Raw genomic sequence first — 24,391 nt, 5'->3', positions numbered from 1 at the left:
AGAAAACATTATACCGCCCAGAGGAAAAATAAAGAGTCCCCTCCTATTTGGCTATTAGGGCCTGTTCACATCAGCGTTGGCTTTCCGTTGAGGGGTTCTGTCAGAGGTTTCTGTCGGGTGAACCCCTCAACGGAAAGTCAAACGGAAACCTTAGCTTCCGTTTGCATCACCATTGTTATCAATGGTGATGGAAACGTTGCTAATGGTTTCCGTTTCTCACCATTCCGTCAGGTTTTTGTGACTGAATCAATAGCGCAGTCGACAGAACCAATGGAAAGCCAACGCTGATGTGAACAGGCCTTAGAGACACATTTGCATATTTAGGAAAATGCTCATAAATTTGCAAATAAACGTTTTGTTTACACTGTAGTTATCAGCATCATAGCACTAGAAGATTAGTTAGGAGATAGGGAATTAATAAACTGGTGACAGATCCTCTTTAAGACACAATTATACAAAAATAAATCTTGGTAGATTAAAGCTCATAATCAAAAACGCCACCTAAAACCTTTTTGTTTAGGCAGTGTTTATATAAAAATTGTATAAGAAATGAAATTTATTCGCTTGACGCTAATAATATCACTGGGGCGTGCTTGGTGTAGGAGATTGTATCAGAGATGTACTCAGAAGTTCAGGTCTATAACATGTTGAACCTTGTATATGTGCAATAATAGCAGCAGCATTCATAGACTGTTTGTTTGATTCTAGGACTACTTCAAATCGTTACTTGGGCCTAGTACTATCTTAAAATCAATTGAGGAGGCTGAAAAGCTTTCTAAAAGCCTTAAGAACCGGTAAGTGTGCTGTGACTGTGGTTTTGGAGAGAACAGACCTTAAAGAGAGAGGATCAGAATGTAAATGCTGTACAGCTATTTCCTTGGCTTAAACTTAAAGGGAATGTATCAACTTCTAAGTCTTTATGTTAAACATGCTTGGTTTATGGTCCTTTTTTTTTTTTTTATGTCTAAGGCTTCGTTTACATCTGCGTCAGGGTTCCGTCGGAGCCTCCCATCAGAACTGAACCCTGACTGAAACAAACGGAAACCATAGGTTTCCGTTTGCATCATCATTGATTTCAATGGTGATGGATCCAGTGCAAATTATATCCGTTTGTCTCAGTTGTGCAAGGGTTCCATCACTTTGACGGAAGCAATGCCATAGTCGACTAAGCTATTCATTCTGTCAAAACGAAGGAACCCTTGCACAACTGAGGCAAACAGAAATCATTTGCATCGGATCCGTTTATATTAATGGCCTATCCTTGGATATATGTGGGAATCCTGTCACATAGATATATAGAAGCTGCATGGAGGAGATGATACACCAGTAATGAGTAGTGTAGCTGAGAATCCAATACTGGGGTGACGTATAACTTACTAGCAGCCTGGGTCTCCTCTTTCCCCCTGCTCCTCTCCATAGACTTTTATAAGCAGTGTGTCTCTCTCTCTCCTTGGTACATCCTCTCCCCCTCTCCTCTCCATAGACTTGTATGGACAGCGTGTCTGTTACTCTCTTTCCCTTACACCTTTTCTTGCTCATTCTTTTTGCTCCTCTTCTCCATAGACTTCTATGGGCAGCATGTCTGTCTCCCTCCCTGCTACCGCCTCTGCCCTCTCCACAGACTTCTATGGGCAGCATGTCTGTGTCTCACGCACCCTCGTCCAGCTCCCCCTCCCCTCTTCATAGACTGCTATGGGCAGCCAGTGAAGAGAAACACCCGCCACTTCCTGTAGTCCGTCTCCTGTGCTCTGTAACTAGGGATGAATTTTGCTTGACAACAACGGTGGACAGAAGATTACAGGAAGGAAGATGCCTAGTGGCAGTACCTTTGCACAGAATTTTTATGGATAAAACAACTAAATTTAAACTAAGTAAATTGGAAAATTGATCAATATCAGGTATACTATTCGATAAACATAAGTTGTTTAACCCCTTCCCGCTCCTTGACGTACTATTACGTCATGGCAGCTGTATCGTTCGCGCTCCATGCCGTAATAGTACGTCTCGGGAGTAACGGCCGTTTCGGCCGTCCTCCCGACACATACAGGAGCTGTGACGCTGCTGTCTTGTTCAGCAGCTGTCACAGCTCCTACAGCGGGGACCGATCGCTGTGTCCCCGCTGATTAACCCCTTAAAAGCCGCGTTCTATAGAGATCGCGGCTTTTTAGGGGTTAAGCTGCCATCGCCGGCCTGCTACGCGATAGCGGCCGGCGATGGTGACTATGGCAACCGGACACCAAACAATGGCGTCCGGCTATGCCATAGACGGAAGCCTAGTGGGTCCTGACAACGTCAGGACCCACTATGCTTGCTGTCAGTGAGTAGCTGACAGTTCTAATACACTGCACTACGCATGTAGTGCAGTGTATTAGAATAGCGATCAGGGCCTCCTGCCCTCATGTCCCCTAGTGGGAAAAAGTAATAAAGTAAAAAAAAAGTTAAAAAAAGATGTGTAAAAATAAGAAAATAAAAGTTTTAAAAGTAATAAAAGTAAAAGTCCCACTTTTTCCCTTATCAGGCCTTTATTATTAATAAAAATATATAAACAAACAAATAAACTATACATAATTGGTATCGCCGCGTCCGTAACGGCCTGAACTACAAAATTATTTTGTTATTTATCCCGCACGGTGAACGCCGTAAAAAAAAATATTAATAAACCGTACCACAATCACAATTGTTTGGTCACTTCACCTCCCAAAAAATGGAATAAAAAGAGATCAAAAAGTCGCATGTACCTAAAAATGGTACTGATTGAAACTACAGTTCGTTACGCAAAAAATAAGTCCTCGCACGGCTTTATTGATTGAAAAATAAAAACGTTATGGCTCTTAGAATAAGGCAACACAAAAAGTGAATGATTGTTTACAAAACGTATTTTATTGTGCAAACGCCATAAGACATAAAAAAAAACTATAAACATCTGGTATCGCCGTGATCGTATCGCCCCGCAGAATAAAGTTAATATATCATTTATAGCGCACGGTGAACGCTGTAAAAAAAAAAGTATACAAAAACAATAGTAGAATTGCTGTTTATTAGTCACCACGCCACCTAAAAATGGAATAAAAACTGATCAAAAAGCCGCATGCACCCCAAGAAAACTACAATGGATTCCTCAAGGGGTCTAGTTTCCAAATTGGGGTCACTTTTGGGGGGTTTCCAATGTTTTGGCACCACAAGACCTCTTCAAACCGGACATGGTGCCTAATAAAAAAGAGGGCTCAAAATCCGCTAGGTGCTCCTTTGCTTCGGAGGCCGGTGCTTCAGTCCATTACCGCCCGAGGGCAACATGTGGGATATTTCTCTAAACTGCAGAATCTGGGCAATAAGTATTGAGTTGCGTTTCTCTGATAAATCCTTTTGTGTTATAAAAAAAATGGTATAAAAAGAGTAAATTTCACCTCTACTTTGCTCTAAATTTCTGTGAAACACCTAAAGGGTTCATAAACTTTCTAAATGCTGTTGTGAATACTTTGAGGGGTCTAGTTTCTAAAATGGGGTGTTTGATAGGGGTTTCTAATATATGGGCCCCTCAAAGCAACTTCAGAAATGAACTGGAACCTAAAAAAATAAATAAATGAGGCAATACTTCGCTTCTTACATTATACTGATAATGAGCCGTGCCCACTCCGAGATGACCCCAGTTTTGACCGTTTGTATAAACGGAGACCCCTATTAGACCGTTCCAGTGCCCGGTTTTCCCAAGCATACACCCCCGAGAAGTGTTTTTCTATTGATGAGTCCCTGGTACATTTTAAAGGGAGGGTTCAATTCCGCCAGTACCTGCCAGGTAAGAGGGCAAGGTATGGCGTGAAGATGTATAAGCTGTGCGAGAGTGCATCAGGGTATACCTACAGGTTTAGGATATATGAAGGAAAGGCCACCCCCAAACCAGACTGCATCCTGGACTACAATAGGTACATGGGAGGGATGGACTTGTCAAATCAAGTCCTGAAGCCCTACAGCGCCATGCGGTGTAGTATAAGAAGCTGGCCGGGCACATCATACAGATGGCTTTGTACAATGCGTATGTGCTATGTCGATGTGCAGGCCAGAGGGGAACTTTCCTGGAATTTCAAGATCTAATCTTTAGGGACCAGGAAGGGGGGGCGCATCGTACCAGGGCAACACTTTCCAGGAGAAGGTCCCCAAACCGGTGGAAAGGGAAAGAGTCAAAAGAGGTGCAGAGTCTGCTATAAGAGGGGGATAAGGAAGAACACAATATACCAATGTGACACGTGTCCCGAAAAACCAGGGCTCTGTATAAAAGATTGTTTTAAAATGTATCATACATCCCTTGATTTTCAATTTACCCTGATGCACTCCGCACAGCTTACCCCCCTCATCTTTCCCTTCTGAGCCCTGCCGTATGCCCAGGCAGCTGATAACAGCCACATGTAGGGTATTGTCGTACCCAGGAGAACCCACATTACAATTTAAGGGGTGTATATCTCCGGTGGCGCATGCTGGGCACACTATATTGGACACTGAAATGGCATATACATATATAAAATTGCAAATCTCACACTGCACCATCTGCTGCGCATTATCTTTTACACAGTACCTGTGGGGTCAAAATGCTCACTACACCTCTAGATGAATGTCTTAAGGGGTGTAGTTTTTAAAATGGGGTCACTTCTCGGGGGTTTCAACTGTACTGGTACCTCAGGGGCTTCTGCACACATGACTTAGCACCAGAAAAGCTCCAGTAGGCCAAATGGTGGTCCTTTCCTTCTGAGCCCTCCCATGGGCCCAAAGGGCAGTTTATCACCACAAATGGGGTATTGCCGCACTAAGGACAAATTGGGCAACAAAATGGGGTATGTTGTTCCTTGTGAAAATAAGAAATTTTGATCAAAAATGACATCTTATTGGAAAAAATATCATTTTTTTCATTTCACAGCCCAATTCAAATAGGTGCTGTGAAAAACCTGTGCGGTCAAAATGATAACAAAAACCATAAATGAATTCCTTGAGGGGTGTAGTTTCCAAAATGGGGTCACTTCTGGTGGGTTTCCATTGCTTTGATACCTCTGGGGCTCTGCAAATGCGACATGGCACCCGAAAACCAATCCAGCAAAATCTGGACTCCAACAAACACATAGCGCTCCTTTCCTTCTGAGCCCTCCCATGGGCCCAAACGGCAGTTTATCACCACAAATGGGGTATTGCCGCACTAAGGACAAATTGGGCAACAAAATGGGGTATGTTGTTCCCTGTGAAAATAAGAAAATTTGATCAAAAATGACATTTTATTGGAAAAAATATCATTTTTTTCATTTCACAGCCCAATTCAAATAGGTGCTGTGAAAAAACTGTGCGGTCAAAATGATAACAAAAACCATAAATGAATTCCTTGAGGGGTGTAATTTCCAAAATGGGGTCACTTCTGGTGGGTTTCCATTGTTTTGATACCTCAACGCCTCTTCAAACCTGGCATGCTGCCTAAAATATATTCTAATAAAAAAGAGGCCTCAAAATGCACTAGGTGCTTCTTTGCTTCTAGGGCTTGTGTTTTAGTCCACGAGCGCAGTAGAGCCACATGTGGGACATTTCTAAAAACTGCAGAATCTGGACAATACATATTTAGTAGTGTTTCTCTGGTAAAACCTTCTCTGTTACTAAAAAAAAATTGAATAAAATTGAAATTCAGCAGAAAAAATGAAATTTGCAAATTTAATTTCCACTTTGCTTTAATTCCTGTGAAATGCCTGAAGGGTTAAAAAACTTTCTATATGCTGTTTTGAATACTTTGAGGGGTCTAGTTTTTAAAATGGGGTGTTTTATGGGGGTTTCTAATACATAGGCCCCTCAAAGCCACTTCAGAACTGAACTGGCACCTTCAAAAAAAGGCTTTTGACATTTTCTTAAGAATATGAGAAATTGCTGTTTATGTTCTAAGCCTTGTAACGTCCAAGAAAAATAAAAGAATGTTCAAAAAACGATGCCAATCTAAAGTAGACATATGGGAAATGTGAACTAGTAACTATTTTGGGTGGTATAACCGTCTGTTTTTCAAGCAGATGCATTTAAATTCTGAAAAATGCTATTTTTTTGTAAATTTTCTCTAAATTTTGCAATTTTTCACAAATAAAGACTGAATATATCGACCAAATTTTACCACGAACATGAAGCCCAAAGTGTCACGAGAAAACAATCTCAGAATCGCTTGGATAGGTTTAAGCATTCCGACGTTATTACCACATAAAGTGAAATATGTCAGATTTGAAAAATGGGCTCTGAGCCTTAAGGCCCAAACTAGGCTGCGTCCTTAAGGGGTTAAAAAGTGTCTATTTCAGTAACCGAAATGAGGGTAATTTAGAGCGAACATGAGATTCTCTATTTCCACCATAACATTTGCTATGTCTATCTGGAATATATGCGGTCACCGCATTTACTTGATCAGTGTTGTTTTTGCACTTGTGAATTGCTTGGATAACCTCTGTATCTCATCCAAAGGTTTTGTATGTTTCAGGCATTGACATTGGTAAATTGTTTTCCAGTAAGATTGTATGGAAGTTTTTATTTTTTGTTTAGAATTTTAAAAAAAATAATCCGTCAAGGAGATTAATCAAAACGGTCTAAAAGAAAGACTGATGACGTTGCCCAAAGCAACCTACAGTTCAGCTTTCATTTTTCCGGAGAAGTCTGAGAAATTAAAATTGAGCCCTGATTGGCTGCTACGAAGGCTAGTTTTACTTTTAGACAGTTTTAATATATTTATGGATATTGTGGATGTATAAATTACTACACAAGGAAATTAAAGGGGTTGTCCACTACCGGACAACTGATTACCTATCCACCAACACCTGGACCCCGCACAGATCAGCTACTCTGGCTGCCTGTGGGCACCGGATGTCATTGCACAGTATGCAGTGTATGGAGGCGGAAGCAGTTGGGTCCGTACTCTTTTTATACCGGCCGTGCTGCAGAACTTCAGCTCTACTCCTATTCACTTGAATAGGAGCAGAGCTGAAGTTCTGCAGCTCAGCCGCTATTCGGTGACCGGAGCCATCTAACTCTGGCATGGACGTCTGGTGCCTGGAGGCAGCCGGAGCAGCTGTTCGGAGCGGGTTCCGGATGTTTGACCTGCACTGATGATTGCTGGATAGGTCATCAGTTATCCCGTAGTGGACAAACCCTTTAAGGATAAATTTACAATGTGTGGGAAAGGGTATGTGTTTCAGGTGCAGTTCCATTTTCACTTTTATAATTTGATGGTATTGAGCACAGCAATGTGTATATAGTACATTAAAACATATTCTATCAACTAGGTATGAGGAAGCTGAAGTTAGAAAGAGGCTTGAAGAAAGAGACAAGGAAGAAGAGAAGAAAAAATCTATGCCGAAGGAAGCTCCTGAAGTTTCTCAACAAACTGATAATGTAATAATATTTCTTATACGTCGGCACGTTATATGAAGCTGCATTCTGTCGTTCCTATAAGGGGCTGATGGATCTGGTGCAGTCACTTCATATCATGTGCTTGTTTCTGACTGTAAGGGTATTTTCACACACTAAGTCAAAAACGGCTGAAAATTCTGATTTTTATCCGTTTTTGAAGCTGAAAGTTTTTTTGTGGCGTTTTTTTTTAGCTGTTTTTCCATTGACTCAATAAAAAAAGCGCGCCAAAAATGGCTCCAGAAGTGACATGCTCCTTTTTACGGTGCGCTTTTTACACGCCGTTTTTTAAGACGCCGGTGTTAAACACCTCGTCTGAACGAAACGCCGTTTTTACCATTGAATTTAATGGGCAAATGTTTACGCCCCGAAATACGCCTGAAAACACTACTTACCTCCAAACGCTGATGCTGCTGCAGAATCAACTGTAGCCTCTGGTGCCGATGTGTCCTCGCTCGTCTGACACGATGCAGGACCTGGGGAAGTGACGTCACAACGTGATCTGCCAGAAGCTGGGCGTTCTGAAGAGAAGTGGATGATACTTCTCGTCAGAACGCCCAGCTAGTAAAAGAAGTAAAAACGCCCCGATGTACGCACATAATACACGCCCAGTTGTACTTTTACTTTTCAACACGCCCAGTTGTACTTTTGCAAGCCTCATTTGCATAAATACAAAAATGGTCAGAACTTGGCCAAAAATGCTCGTTTTTTAAAAATAAAAACGTTACTGTAATCTACATTGCAGCGCCGATCTGCTGCAATAGGAGATAGGGGTTGCAAAATCTGGTGACAGAGCCTCTTTAAAGAGTCTCTGTCACCACATTATAAGTGGCCTATCTTACATAATGATCGGCGCTGTAATGTAGATAACAGCAGTGGTTTTTTTATTTAGAAAAACAATCAATTTTGACGGAGTTATGACCTATTTAAGATGTATGCTAATGACTTTCTTAATGCCCAACTGGGCGTGTTTTACTTTTTGACCAAGTGGGCGTTGTACAGAGGAGTGTATGACGCTAACCAATCAGTGACCAATCGGCATTATACACTTCTCTCCATTCATGTACTCAGCACATAGTGATCCTGCATTGTTCACTATGTGCTGTCACATACTCACACATTAACGTTACTGAAGTGTCTTGAGAGTTAATAGACTCCAGCCAGGACGCGATGTCTATTCACAATCCTGACACTTCGGTAACGTTTGGGTGGGACTTAATGACAGCAAGCGTGATTTTTTATTTTTTTTTAGTTAAACAGTTAGTGTATAAATGATTAAACATTGTTCTCATTTTTTTTAATTTTTCCACGAGTCAGGAAATATTATAAATTAGATTCTAATTTACAACATTTCCCTGTTCTGGTCACTAGAGGGAGCAATTCCCAAAATTGCAGCATTGGCATGTGGTAAACCACATTGCTTTATGCTGCAAAATTTGAGAAGACACACTCGCTGTAGCGTCCTCAAACAATCCCCCCTCCTTTATCCTGGCTAGTGCCGGGAGAAACGAGGGGATTGAATGTTCAAAACTCCTACACTGTGTGTCGCCATTTTTTGAGCGAATACACAGTGTAGTAGGTTTACATACAGTAGTAATCACACACTAAGAGACGTGCATACACAGAAATAACTTACCTGCTCCTGCCGCCGCAGCTCCCTCCGGTCCGTCCGCTCCATCTGCTCCCCCCGCTCCTAGTGCTTACTTCAGAACACATGTCCGGAAGTAGTAATCTTACTGTCCGGCCGCGGCTTCCGATCCACAAGAAAATGGCGCTGGATGCCGTTCCCACCCAGACGGCGTACGCTATAGTGAATGGAACGGCTCCCGTTCGCATTCCCTATGGGGATGTATGTGCCGTATTCCATGTCTGTATGTGTCGTTAATCGACACATACAGAGATGGAAAAAAAAATGACAGCCCCATAGAGAAGAAAAAGTTAGAAAATAAAAAAAAGTAAAACACAAACGCACAAATAATTTTTTTTGGAATAAAACACTAAAAGCAAATTGATATAAAAAAAAAAATTTTCACGACACCTTTCCTTTGATGTGTGTGTATGTGACTGCACATAGTGAACAACGCAGCATCACTATGTGCTGAGTAAATGAATGGAGAGAAGTGTATGACGCTGATTGGTCACTGATTGGTCAGCGTCATACACTTCTCTCCACAACGCCCACTTGGCCAAAAATGTAAAACACGCCCAGTTGGGCATTAAGAAAGTCATTAGCATAAATCTAATATAGGTCATAACTCCGTCAAAATAGATAGTTTTTCTAAATAAAAACCACTGCTGTTATCTACATTACAGCGCCGATCACATTATATAGAAGATAGGCCACTTATAATGTGGTGACAGAGCCTCTATAAATAGAATCAGACTAATAAAAGCCTGGCTGGGAGAGAGCAATGCACCCAAGAGAAATGTCCCTTCCCAGGTAAATGGTTTGCCTTGAGGAAAATTGTATCATTGAGAAACTGGTGATTGATGCAATGTTCAAATGTAAGGAGTTCATGTTGATGGCATAACTGTTCGTATCATTTTACATGTCTAGGAGAAAAATAGTGGACCCTCATGTTAGAATATAAGTAACTTTAATGGTCCTTCCTGAATCATAGTAACTTGTACCCATATTCAACATACAATGCCACAGACTGTTCCGATCTGCAGCACTTGCAATTGGCTGGAACACCCAGTCTATTAGCGTGGGTCTTTTATAGGTAAAGTGGCTGTTCACTGTGGTCAATCACCATGTCATATTAGGGGCAAGTAAATCCAGGTAGCGGGTGCAGTATTACTGAATTGTAAGCACCGATTAACTTTAGTAGCGCCTCTGAGGTATAGAACTGTAATTCATGTGCTGTACTGTTCTCTACCTGTGCCAGTATGAGCTTCTCTTTGGACATCCACTTTGTTTTCTGTACACATTTTAATCTACAGGACCGTGAACAATCTCCTTTACTATAGACAGAAAGGGATTTTACCAGCTACCAGCCATGCTTATTTTTCTTTAAAGGGGTTCTCCCATCTTGGATATTTATGGCATATTCTCAGTATATTTCATAAATGTCCGCTAGATGCGGGTCCGACCATAAGGTCAAATATGTTATTTCTAAATAAACTTATGATTACTAGATCCTAGTGTTATGTGACTTGTTTCAAATGGGGTTGTCTTTAGAGACCATTATTGTTTTAAAGCGTGGGCCTATCAGCGGATCCTCTGGTACTCCGGTCTGACCCTGACTCGGGCCTTTTCTAAAGAATGTAATAAATGCCTAGAAAGAGATTAGAAATAAAATCTACAAACAATCGGACATTAATAATTCCACTGTCGGAAGATCATCTACAGGTGGATAAGATTTCAAACAGATCACTGGGGGAAATGGAGCGTTATCTAAACCTATACCATGGCCATTTTGTCAACCGATACAACAGAGGCAGCGTTGTAGAACAGAGGAGACTCCACTTATTGTATTACTGGGTTAACACTTTACGTAATTGTTCCTACAATTTATAGTACAATGCAAGTGATTTGAGGTTTCAAACTGTGTTCACAAGCTGAAATTTATGTAGATTTTAGAATATGTTGCAGATACTTTCTGTACTTTCTTCTAGTTTTTTGCTAAAGGTTTGCAGACAAATCCGTGGTGAAACTTACTGCCACATCTGAACTTAGCCTTCCCATATTTGTGTAGTGTGATGAACATTTACAGATAATTACTTAATCAAAGGATATTTTTATTTCCAGATAAATGGTGAGAAAAAAGAGCTCCTTCCCAAAACTGAAGTCTCTTCAAATGGTAGGTTTACTCTTTGTGCAAACATCCTCTTTTTTTATTTGATTTACTTTATATGTTTAAATTATTTTATGAATTTATCATGTAGTGTAGACAGTGAAATATATAGACCTTTTATCAAGGTAGGTTTACACTTTTTTTTTTTACCATAAAATTGTGCACGCTATGATGTTATATATTTATAATGTGTCTTCAGGGGGTTGTCCCATGTTTAAATATAACTTTTTTTATTTGTTGGGCTAGCGACGTGATGTTTTTTTCCGTAGACAATGCAGGTTTATTTTTTTTATCATTTTTATTCACATCCTTTTTTCTATTTTAGAATTTCTAGGCTTGAAAATAATAGTAAAAAAAAATATTCCCTTTTACTTTTCAGCTATTTTTTTTTCGGTAGTGTAATTTTACCCTTAAATAGACATTTTATTTGTGATGGTCATTGTCTATCGTAACTTTTGATATATTACGTGTCTAATTTAGGGTAATTGGGTCAGGGCTAGCATAACGACAATGGGTGGGTATTTTATGTGTATATATTACGTTTTTTTAGCACTTTTTATTTTACTTTTATTTTTTATTATTATGGTCTGTGCCTCAAAGGGGACTTTTTTTTAATTTTTTTATTTTAAATCTTGTCTTTACACTGTAACTGGGACTGCACAGCAGCCCCAGTTACAGGGGTAATCAGTCCTCTTATAGTGACTACGATCACTAATAGGGCTGTTCTGGGTCCAGAAAGACTCAGCGGCAGCCTGCCACTAACGGCACCTGGCGATCATGTGACCAGTAACATGATCACCGGGACCAATAGAGACACCGACGCTTCCCCTAGTTAGTATACAGAACTCATTGAGTGCTGTGTATATGCGATCTCAGAAGATAGAAGCAGCGAAGGCTGCTTATATCTTCTCCTTAGTGTCCCCGGCAGTCACTGACTGCCAGGCACCGGACACTCTGCAGCTCGATCGCTTAGGCAGCCAGCTAAAACCTGCGCCGTAACTACAATATAGCACGGGTTTTAAGGATTTCGACCTTTGGCCATTTATATACAGCTGGCGGTCGGGAACTGGTTAAAAAACAATACCGTAAAAGTTATTACATTTACTTATAGTATGGCGCCACCTGTTGTTCAAAGTGTATAGCATTGTGTACGTCCACCTAATGAGCGAAGTACTGGTGGACACCCATGCTCAGTCACTCTCCCCCCAGCCAGTTCTCTGCATAGTGATGCTTTGTTTACTGCAGAGCAGCCAATAGAAATAGCTTTCTTTTTTGCTTGTCAGGGAAGGAGCAGAACCCTGCCCATGCAGTTGTTTTTTTTTTTCGTTATATTTTCATTGATTTGCAAGAGAGGTCATATTGTGAATGTCACACAGTATATATCTTCACTACTCTGGATCCCATGTCCCCCTAATTGCAGGGAATGTAAAAAGGGACTATGTTGTCGACTGTCAGAGGGGGAAGGATACTGATTCTGCTTAGAGCCCAACCTTAGCAGCACAGGTTATCAGCAGCACCAAAGGGAAGAAAAGGAAGATTAGAAAGGTATTCTTTATATGCTAGAAAAACTGTATATTTATTTTTTTTTATAATTTTTTTTTTTAAACAGCTATTAACAGTTCTGGAATTTCGGTAAGAATATATGTGTGTGTATATATACACAAAACAGAAAAAAGCAGCACCATTTCAGTTGTACAGGGTGCAAAGTCCTCGTCCGGACATACGACCAATGTCACAAAGTACCCAGCAAAATCCAAAATACAAGGCAGCACTCCAAGTTTAGTGAAAAAATAGGATCACTTTAATCACAACTTGCGACGTTTCAGCCCTACTCATGGGGCCTTTGCACTCTAGAGAAATTTACGGAAGCTGATGCACAGCAGGTAATCCCGATCCAAGGACTGTAGAATATATTTGAAGAAATCCTGCAGCACTCCAGTATTGCAAAAAAAATTGGCTTATTCAATCAACATAAAGATACGTTTCTGTCCCACCTTGGGATATATATATATATATATATTTCACTTAATAATAATATTTATATAGCGCCAACATATTACGCAGCACTTTACAATTTAGAGGGAACATAAACAGACTATCAGACATTACATATTAACAAAACTAATTTACAATTCAGACAGGAGGATTGAGGACCCTGCTCGCAAGAGCTTGCAATCTATGAGGAAATAAGGGAGACACGTTCAGTACAATGGTACAGCCATCTTTTATACACACGGGGTGGTACACCTAAAGCTGCATGAGCCGGTCACCAGCCAGTATCCATGTATGACGGACATGTAATGCAGTACGGTGCATGGAGTGTGAGGGAATCTTATTCTGATGACTAATGGGGCCAAGGAAAGGAGTCAGATTAGGGAATGTTATAGGCCTGTCTAAAAAGATGTGTTTTCGGGCACATTTAAAATTGTGGATATTGGGAATTAATCTGATTGTCTGGGGTAGCGCATTCCAGAGGGCTGGTGCAGCACGAGAAAAATCTTGGAGACGGGAGTGGGAGGTTCGGATTATGGAGGATTTTAATCTAAGGTCGTTGGCAGAACGTAGAGCGCGAGTAGGGTGGTAGACAGAGATGAGGGAGGAGATGTAAGGAGGTGCAGCACTGGGGAGAGCTTTGTGGGTGAGAGTAATAAGTTTGAATTTTATTCTGAAGGATATGGGCAACCAGTGTAGTGATTGGCACAGGGTAGAGGCGTTGGTGTAGCGGTTGATCAGAAAGATGAGCCTGGCTGCTGCATTGAGGATAGATTGGAGAGGGGAGAGTTTAGTGAGGGGAAGACCGATTAGTAATGAGTTACAGTAATCAAGACGAGAGTGAATCAGAGCAACAATGAGAGTTTTGGCGGTTTCCTCAGTAAGAAAAGGGTGGATTCTGGAGATGTTCTTGAAGTGAAAATGACAGGAGCGTGTAAGTGATTGAATGTGAGGAGTAAAGGTAAAATCGGAGTCAAAAATAACCCCTAGACAGCGGGCGTGCTGCCTAGGAGTTATGGTAGTGCCACACACTGAGGTGGAGATATCAGGTTTAGGTAGGTTAGATTGCAGGAACACAAGGAACTCCGTTTTAGAAAGATTCCATTTCAGATAGAGAGAGGACATGGTGTTAGAGACAGCGGACAGACCAACACTGGTGTTTTGTATTAGAGTGGGGGTGATGTCATGGGAAGAGGCATACAATTGGGTGTCATCAGCATAGAGATGGTACTGGAAGCCAAATCTGCTGATAGTTTGTCCAATAGGGGCTGTGTAGAGAGAAAAGAGGAGCGGACCTAGGACTGATCCCTGAGGAACCCTGATGGCAAGTGGAAGAGGAGAAGAAGTAGAACCAGCAAATGACACACTGAACGAGCGGTCAAAGAGATAGGAGAAAAACCAAGAGAGAGTTGTGTCTTTAAGGCCAATAGAGTGGACCATGTTAAGTAGGAGTTAGTGGTCTATAGTGTCAAAGGAAGGAGATAGATCCAGAAGAATCAGTAGAGAGTACTTGCCGTTAGATTTCGCTGCCAAGAGATCAGTTGAGACTTTAATAAGGGAAGTTTCTGTGGAGTGTAGAGTGCGGGAACCAGATTGTAAGGGGTCAAGAATGGAGTTAGAAAACCAATTTGTACACATGCAGCACTGATATGATCTATCAAACAATTATTTTTTATTTTTTCTAGAATGGAGTTAGCAGAGAAATTGCGGATAAGGCGAGAGTAGACCAAGCGTTCCAGGAGTTTGGAGATGAAGGGGAGATTAGATACTGGTCGGTAGTTAGCAGCGCTGGATGGGTCAAGAGTTGTTTTTTTCAGTAATGGGTTTATAATGGCATGTTTAATAGAGGGAAAGATACCAGAAGAGAGAGGTTAAAAATTTGTCAGGTGACAGCTGGGGAGAGGGACTGGAGGAGATGTGAGGGGATAAGGTCACTAGGACAGGCAGTGGGACGAGAAGAAGCGCGAATCCTAGGTAGTGTAATGTATTCTAGCAGCGATCAGAGCTGCAGGTAAAAAAAGAAAGTGTAAAAAGTAAAAAAAAAAAAAAAAAAAGTTAATAAAAATGTTTTACAAAAGTGTAAAAATAAAAGATTTTTTTTCCCTATAATAAGTCTCTTATTATAGGGAAAAAATGAAACCGTTAAAAAAACAGTACACGTATTTGGTATCACCGCGTTCGTAACAACCCAATCTATAAAACTATAATGTTATTTTTACCGCACGGTGAACGCCGCAAAAAAACCCAAACTAAAAACAATGGCAGAATCACTATTTTTTGGTCACCACCCCTCCTAAAATCTAGAATAAAAAGTGATCAAAAAGTCGCATGTACCCGAAAATAGTACCAATAAAAACTACAACCCGTCCTGCAAAAAAGAAAAGCCCTTACACCGCTTTTTTGACTGAAAAATGAAAAAGTTACGGCTCCCAGAATATGGTGACACAGAAAATAAATTATTTTATAAAGAAGTGATTTTATTATGCAAACGCTACAAAACATAAAAAAATCATCAACCAAATTTTTCCACTATCATAAAGTACAATATGTCACGAGAAAACATTCTCAGAATCGCTTGGATAGGTAAAAGCATTCCGGAGTTATTACCACATAAAGTACCACAGTGGAAGCCCCCAAAAGTAACCCCATTTGGGAAACTACACCACTTAAGGAATCTATCTAGGGGTATAGTGAGCATTTAGACCCTTTTGCAGAATTTATTAGAATTAGGCCGTGAAAATTAATATCCACATTATGTCCACTAAAAAGTAGAATTTTTTCAATTTCACAGACGATAAAGGAGGAAAAAGCACCACAACATTTGTAAAGCAATTTCTCCCGAGTACGGCTATACCCCACATGTGGTCATAAATGCTTTTCCGTTCGAAAGTAATTAACTCTTTCCGAACTGATCCATGTTTGGCTTTTTATTTTTCGTTTTTCCCTCCCCGGTTTCCGAGAGCTACAACTTTTTTATTTTTCCGTCAATAGAGTGGTGTGGAGGGACGAGCTGTAGTTTTTATTGGTACCATTTTTTGGCACATACGACTTTTTGAACACTTTTTTTATTACATTTTTTGGTAGAGTGAAGGTGACCAAAAAACAGCGATTTTGCAGTTTAAAATGATTTCTTTTTCACGGCGTTCACCGTGCGAGTTCAATAATGGTATATTGTAATAGTTTGGACTTTTACGGATGCAGCGATACCAATTTTGTGTATTTTTTTTAATTTTTTTACATTATAGAAAAAATTTGAAAAGGGTTTATTTTTGGACTTTAAATATTTATTAAATTTTTTCCACTAATAATAACTATTTACTTTTGTTTTTACACATTTTATTAGTCCCCCTAGGGTACTTGAACCAGCGAACATTAGATCACTGGTAGAATACACTGCAATACTAATGTATTGCAGTATATTGTGATTTTTACAGGCTCCTGTAACAGCGCGATCGCTGTTTCTGTCCGTTAGTCCCAGGTATCAGCTGTAATACACAGCTGACACCCGCAGCGTATGGCGCAGGCTCAGCACGTGAGACCCCCCACACCACGACATGCTATTAAGTCATGGTGCGCGAAGGGTTTAATGCGCAGCGGATGGTGCAGAGTGAAAATTAAAATTTTCCACTGATGTGCCATTTTTTTTTTTTTTATAAATTCTTTATTTTAACCCCTTAGTGACCAGCCCATTTTAGGCCTTAATGACCAAGCTATTTTATTTGTTTTTCTATAGTCGCATTCAAAGAGCTATAACGTTTTTATTTTTTCGTCTACATAGCTGTATGAGGACTTGTTTTTTGCGGGATTAGTTGTGCTTTTTAATGGCACCATTTTTGGGTACATATAATTTTTGTATTAACTTTTATTAACCTTTTTGGGGGGGATTATAAAAAAACCTGAAATTCCGCCATTGTTCTATGCGTTTTTAAATTGACGCCGTTCACTATGCGACGTAAATAACATGACACCTTTATTCTATGGGTCGGTACGATTACGGCGATACCACATATGTGGAGGTTTTTTTATGTTTTACGACTTTTGCACAATAAAAACACTTTTGAACTAATATTATTTGTTTTTGCCTCGTCGCTTTCCAAGAGCCGTAATTTTTTTATTTTTCCATCAATGTAGTGATTTTTTGGGCTTGTTTTCTGCGGGACAAGACGTAGTTTTGAATGGTACTGTTTTGGGGTACATGGGACTTATTGATTCATTTTTATTATGACTTTTTTGGGGGGCAATGGAAAAAAATTGCAATTTCGCCATTGTTTTTTGCGGTTTTTTTTTTACGGTGTTCACTTTGTGGTTTAAATTACATATTAACTTTATTAATGGAGTCATTATGGTCGCGGCGATACCACATATGTGTACTTTTTTTTTTTTTTACACTTTTACTAAATAAAACCACTTTATGGAAAAAAAATGGTTTTATTTATTTTTTTACTGTACTTTTTATTAATAATATTTATTTCACATTGGTGACTTATTTTATTAGTCCCACTAGGGGACTTTACTGTGCAATGTTCCGATCGCTGCTATAATGCTCTGGTATACTTCGTATACCAGAGCATTATTGCCTGTCAGTGTAAATCTGACAGGCAATCTGTTAGGACGTGCCTCCGGCGCGTCCTAACAGGCATATGTCCAGGGCAGACCTGGGGGCTTTTATCAGTCCCCCGGCTGCCATGACACCCCATCGGAGACCCGCGATTGCATTCGCGGGCCGCCGATGGGTGACAGAGGGAGCGCACTCCCTCTGTAAACAAAGTTAAATGCAGCGGTCGCTATTGACGGCGGCATTTAACGGGTTAAACGGCCGCGATCGAAGTAAACTTCGATCGCGGGCGTTGGAGCAGGAGCTCAGCTGTCATCAGACAGCAGAGCCCCGGCTCCTGCCTGCACGGGAGACCCGTGCAGGACTTAGACTAGGCTGACGAGAAAAGGCGTCAGCCTAGCCTAAAGCCCATTAGTGAATCACGTAAAAAGGCGTATTAGTGGTCACTAAGGGGTTAAAGACATATTTTGAAACATCTTTTTGAAACCTCATAACATATAAAACATTATAAAAGCAGTGCATCCAATTCAATCACTTCCATATATCCAAATTGTAATCAGGCAATTCCCGTATAACAAAAGATCCAGATATACAGTATTCAGGGAAGTAATTCACTGAGCAAAACTCCAACTTTTTATCAGACAGTAAACAACAAGGAAAACATGGACATACAAGACAAACAAAAAACAATGTCTCTAGCAATAGAGTTCCAGGGAATGCATTATCATTCTGATACGCATATTTTTCTTCTCAAAGAACCTTCCGCATCCCTGTCCCTCATTTCAGTGTCTCTTAGTATCTCTCGGATATAGTCAGCGAGTGGAAACAACATATCATGAGTATCATAGGATTTAGCCCTACAGATTCTATGCAGGTATTCTGTGAAGGATTTCCCAGGACCCAACCTGAATCAAGTTTGGGTCTCATCCAGTAAGGGGGAGGGACATAAGACCCAGGTTAAGTTTAGGTGTTCAGTCCCCACCTTGCTCCAGTCTCTTGTGATAATCCCTCCACGGCTTCCAAGCCCTCAGGAATATCTCCCGCGAGAAGGTATGCCAACCCACGAGTTCCTCCAGTGAATGTAACTGATGGACCCTGGACCACCACAATTCCATGGAAGGGGGGTCTTCACTCTGCCACTTCAGCGGTATCAACAGTTTAGCCACCGACACCATCAAAGTAGCCAAGTTTCTCCGTACAGGGATAAAATCCCCAGATGGAAGCCATAGAAGGATCAGGCCAGGTGATAATACCAAAGAGCCACCAACAACATCATTGATAGCCTCATCCCAAAAAGGTCTAATTTTGGAGCAGAACCACCATATATGGGACAGGGACCCAGGAGCCAGCCCACACCTCCAACATACATTTGAGGCAATAAGACGAATCTGGTATAGATATGCCGGAGTTCTGTACCAGCGTGTTAGCAATTTGTAGGAATTCTCCTGATGCCTCACACAGCACGAAAACCCATGAGATCTAGATAGAATAATAGAAACTTCTCTTTGTGAGAACACCATATTCAGCTCCCTCTCCCAAGCCAGTAGAAAAGAGGGTTTGGTAGGGGTGATATCCCAGAAAAGCAGCTATGTATTCTCATAAATAAAAACCAACTATCGTGCCAACAGATGAAAAAACCCGCTCCAATCTTCTGTGAAGTATCAGCTCCAGCTCCGTAATCGCCATTAACCGCAGCTAGCTCCTAGTCCCTTCAGGTAATCAGGTAGCCCCTCCCGAGGAAAGACGATTCTGCCTTTTGGGTGATTTGGCGTTCGCCACTGGTTTCCAAGGTCGGCGAGTTTTGGGCCTTGTTAAATCCATGGCCACTGGCATCCAAGAGGGGACAGCTATAGGGTCCATATCCAGCACTTGCCACGCTTTCTCTAGGTCTTCTGGCGTACGTATGGTAATCTGCCTCCCCGCTCTCATGGTCGCCAGTCCAAATGGAAAGAGCCACCTTACCGGGAGCTTGTGGGCTCGCAAAGCATCCGTGACAGGTTTTAAGATGCGACGTTTAGCTAACGTGCTGGCTGCTAGATCTTGGTATACCGCCAATTTAGCTCCTTCAAATTCAAGCTCCGTGGCCTCTCGTGCCGCTTTTAAAATGGCCGCCGTGTGCACAAAACTTAAAATGCCACATATGACATCTCTTGGGGGTTCCGTGTCAGTGGGTTTAGGCCTCAATGCCCTGTGTACCCGCTCGATCACTAAGGAAACGACCCGATCTTCACCTATCAGGGAGGTAAAAAACTGCAGCACAGTACCTGCCAGCAAGTCCACAGTCACCGATTCCGGAAGGCCCCGTAGCCTTATATTCTTTCGTCTACTCCTATTCTCCTGGTCCTCCAAGTGTATATACAGGGTATTCAAATGATCAGCATGTTCTTTCGCTGTTTTATGGTAAGCGTCTTGTTGATACAAAATGGACGCTTGCGTTTCTTCCAGGGCGAGGACCCTGTGTCCAATATGGTGCATGTCCGCTTTAATTTCCCTAAGGTCATTCATCACAGGGGTAAGAGCCTGCATTAGGGTCTCCTTCAGATAAGCCCTGGAGATAGGTTCAGCATCTATCTCCCCTGCACACTCTGAGGTAGCGTATGAGCTGTCTGAGTCCTCCGCCCTCTGATCCTCGTGTGATAGCTCCGGCGCCATCTTGGATCTTCCCGCCGCAGAAGCCCCTCTCTTCTTAAAGAATTTGTCCATCTCAGGCACAGGTTTGGGGTGCCGAGGGGTTCCCCCCACATCCTTGGTCTTGTCTTTACCCGTTTTTCCCATGTCTAACGGTAAGTAGTCGGTGTTATGCTATAGATTGGGTGAGTGTGAGGAAGAGCTCCGGGATCACACTTCCATCTCTCAGCGTAGCAAGCTCCGCCCCCACTGATGTGCCATTTTAATGCACTATATGTTGTGCCCAGTTTGTGCCATAAATACCTCATAAAATATTAACCAGGTTCTCCCGGGTATGGCGATGCCATATCTGTGGACGTAAACTGCTGTTTGGGCACGCTGTAGGGCTCAGAAGGGAGGGAGCGGCATTTGGCTTTTGGAGCGCAGATTTTGCTTGGTAGTAGCTCTGGCGTTTTGCTGGTATTTTAGTTTATAATGTGGGGGCATATGTAGGCTGGGCAGAGTACATCAGGGCATAATAAGAGGGTATAATAATGGGGTAAATAAATAATAATCCACAGATATGTGGCCGATGTCGCACTGATAAATGGAGCCCGATCCTATCCGCTTTTGGAACACTGCACATTTTGCATCACCTTATTCTGGGAGCCGGAACTTTTTCACCACCGGAGCTGTGTGAGGGCTTATTTGTTGCGGGACAATCTGTAGTTTTCATTGGTACCATTTTGGGGTACATGCGATTCTTTTGATCAATTTTTATTCCATTTTTCGGCAAGCCAGGTGTCCAAAAACCATCTATTCTGACAATAATTATTTTTTTTACGGCGTTCACCCTGGGCTATAAATGACCATTATATTTTATTCTGCGGGTCGATACGATTATGGCGATACCATATGTTTTTTTTACATTTTGCAGTGTTTGCACAATAAAATAACTTATTTATAAAATAAATGATTTTTTTGTGTCACCATATTCTGAGAGCCATAACTTTTTTTTATTTTTCAGTCAAAAAAGCTGTGTACGGGCTTGTTTTTTGCGGGACGGGTTGTAGTTTGTATCGGTACTATTTTGGCGTACATGCGACTTTTTGATCACTTTGTATTGTATATTTTGGGAGGGGTGGTGACCAAAAAATAGTGATTCTGCCATTATTTTTCGTTTATTTTATTTGCGGTGTTCACCGTGCGGGAAACATACTATAGTTTTATAGTTGGGGCCGTTACGAACGCGGTGATACCCAATATGTGTACTTTTTTTTTTTACGTGTTCATTTTTTTCCTATAATAAAAGACTTCTTATAGGAAAAAAAAAGAAGCAGTTCTTGTTTGTCACTTATAACTTTTTTTTAAAACATTTTTATTCTTTTTTACTTTTTTCACTTGTCCCACTAGGGGACACTTAGGCCTCATTCCCACGACAGGGTTTCCCGGCCGGGCGCCGGCCGTTCATAAATCGGCCGGCACCCGGCTGCATTAGGAATAATAGACCCCTAATGGGGCTATTGACACGACCGATTTTTTTTGACGCCCTGGAAAACCGGCCGTTAAAAAATAGGACATGCTCTATCTTCGGCCGGGTACCCGGCCGCCCGGCTCCCATAGAAGTCTATGGGGCCGGGTAATACACGGACATCACCGGGATGTGTCCCGAGTGATGGCCGGGTTTTCCGGCGATTGCGCTCTATCTCCTCACAGCGCAGAGTGCATGTGAGGAGTAGGAGTTGCTGCCATTCGGACGAATGGCTGTACACTGTGTGGCAGGGCCGGGGTGTACAGCAGGTGGAAGGGAGCGCTGCGCTGGCTCCCTTCCCCTGCTTGTTTTAAAAGCGCCCTGGCCCGGCGACACCTTCCATGGCGCCGCTAGCAGCTGCTGCTGCTGCGGCTGCTACTACCGTAGCGACGCCACTATAGCAGAGCAGGGAGGTATCTCACCGCTCTGCTATGTGCCCGCCGCACTTTAGCTCCTTGAAGGAGCGGAATCCCTGTGTTTTCGGGGATTCCGCTCCTGGACAGAGCGCTTGATGTTTCTGTCCATATCTGGGCAGTGACATCAGGGGAAACTCCTGAAGCAGAATCCCCAAACACATGGGGATTCCCCTTCAGGAGTTGCCGCTGATATCACTGTCCAGATCTGCCCGGCACGGATGCAAAACTTTATGCAAACCGGCCGGGCAAAATGGCCGATTTTACCGGCCGGCACTCGGGCTCGGGCGGGACCCGGTCGTGTGAATCCCACCTTAGACTTGCAGATTTGATCGCCGCTGGAATATATTACACTACCTACGTAGTGTACTGCATTCCAACTGGTCCTCATAGGCTTCTGTACATGGCCGCCCGGAAGCCATTGTCTGGCGTCAGGTTATCATGGGTACCATCGCCAGGCTGGGGGCTGCCGATCTGCGCTAAACAACTTAAATGTGGCGATCAAAATCGAACGCTGTAGTTAAGGGGTTAACTGCCGAAATCAGCGGCGATAGCCCGCTAATCGGCAACGGGGAATGCAGGGCAGACACCCTGCACAGTTAACCGCCGCTGCGGTGTAGCGCCGCGCGGCAGTTAACTGTCAAAGCACAGACGTAACTGCACGTCGAGGTGCACGAAGTTACTGCTCACATCGACGTGCATGAACGTCAAGGTGCGGGAAGGGGTTAATGACGATCAAATAGTTTGTAAGTTTCGGAGATAATACTAGACTATATAGGAAGAAAGGAAAGCCGAGGTATATACCATAAAATAAATCTTTCAGCGTTTGAAATGAGGTTCAGCACAGAGATAGGTTAATGCAGGGATGGAATGGATTATATACCATAATATAAATCTTTCACTTCATGCATGAATCCCCTCAAAGGAACCATTTAACCCCTTCCCGACATTTGACATATCCATACGTCATAGCCGGGTAGGGGGGGGGGGGAGAGTATGAAACGGGATCATGGAGTGAACCCGCTCATAATGAAGGCCCCCAGGTCCGCCATCTTTGTGCTCCTACTAAGTCCTGCCTCAAAGACGATATACTACAATACATTAGTATTGCAGTATACCGTGCAGGCGATCCAACGATCGCTGGTTGAAGTCCCCTAGTAAAATAAAGTACATTTCTCCATCACTCACAATCCTGTGTCTGGTTGTGCCGACCTCCAGAGCACTAGCACCCCCCCCCCCCCCTGCTCTGAATGTTAAGCCCGGTCCCACATCTGCCAGTTGAAACTGGAGGATTTCAGAAGGAACTTAATATATATGTTCCTTGAATGATTTCTAGAATAATATTTGTTTCGGGAACATGGAGATAATCCTGCAGATTGACAGCGCTAGAAAGATTATCCCTGGCTTATTTTTATCATGAAACTCTAGTTTAGGGTTCCTTTGACCACTTTTAAATAAAGTTCTTTAGTAAAAGTGATGAGCGCTCAGACACTGTACATGGGATTTATAAAAGGCAGGCATGCTCCAAATTTGCTTAGATACTGATTTTAGTACGTCTTTTTCTGGCACTCGTCACTTTCAAATTGTCTTATTTGCTGATGAAAAAATGTCTGCAAAATTACACTTTATATTAGGGCTGGGCAATTAATCAAAATTCAGCGCAATTAATCAACGTCATCTTGCAAATTTCGGTTTTATCAACTATTTTTTCCCAGTTTAAACTGTATCTGCATCTTCAGGACACAGATACAGTTGAATCAAGTGGTCTACCACGTGATTATAGTAGACCACTAATAATGCTCTACCATTCACTATGTATCGCTGGCGCGAGGCAGTGATGTCGTCGCGCCTGTCTGCGCTGAGCCGCACAGAATGGAGGAGAATCTGGATTTCCTCCACTCGTCGTTGAAACGGGGTTAGGTGAGTATGTATATTATTTTTATCAGGCATTATTGGGGGTACCTATGGGGGCATTATACAGCATGGGGCAGCAATGGGGTACTTTATACTGTGTAGGGTGCAGCTGTGGGGGCATTATACTCAGTGTAAGTCAGTTATGGGGGCATTATACTGTGTAGAGGCAGGTATGGACGCA

At 42.1% G+C, this 24,391-nt stretch overlaps 1 protein-coding gene across 3 annotated transcripts in view; it reads left to right on the top strand.

The window, feature by feature from the left end:
* Nucleotides 1-24,391, top strand: part of USP8 (ubiquitin specific peptidase 8) — a 75,899-nt gene that overhangs the window by 18,367 nt on the left and 33,141 nt on the right. For all 3 annotated transcript variants that reach the window (XM_075858051.1, XM_075858053.1, XM_075858052.1), the window contains exons 4-6: nucleotides 709-794; nucleotides 7,278-7,386; nucleotides 11,153-11,204. In XM_075858051.1, the coding sequence (XP_075714166.1) occupies nucleotides 709-794; nucleotides 7,278-7,386; nucleotides 11,153-11,204 (247 nt within the window). The remainder of the gene's footprint in view (nucleotides 1-708; nucleotides 795-7,277; nucleotides 7,387-11,152; nucleotides 11,205-24,391) is intronic.

The sequence above is a fragment of the Rhinoderma darwinii genome, chromosome 3, assembly GCF_050947455.1.
Source record: "Rhinoderma darwinii isolate aRhiDar2 chromosome 3, aRhiDar2.hap1, whole genome shotgun sequence".
NCBI classification, from domain to species: Eukaryota; Metazoa; Chordata; class Amphibia; order Anura; family Rhinodermatidae; genus Rhinoderma; species Rhinoderma darwinii.
This window is presented reverse-complemented; position numbering and strand designations above follow the sequence as displayed.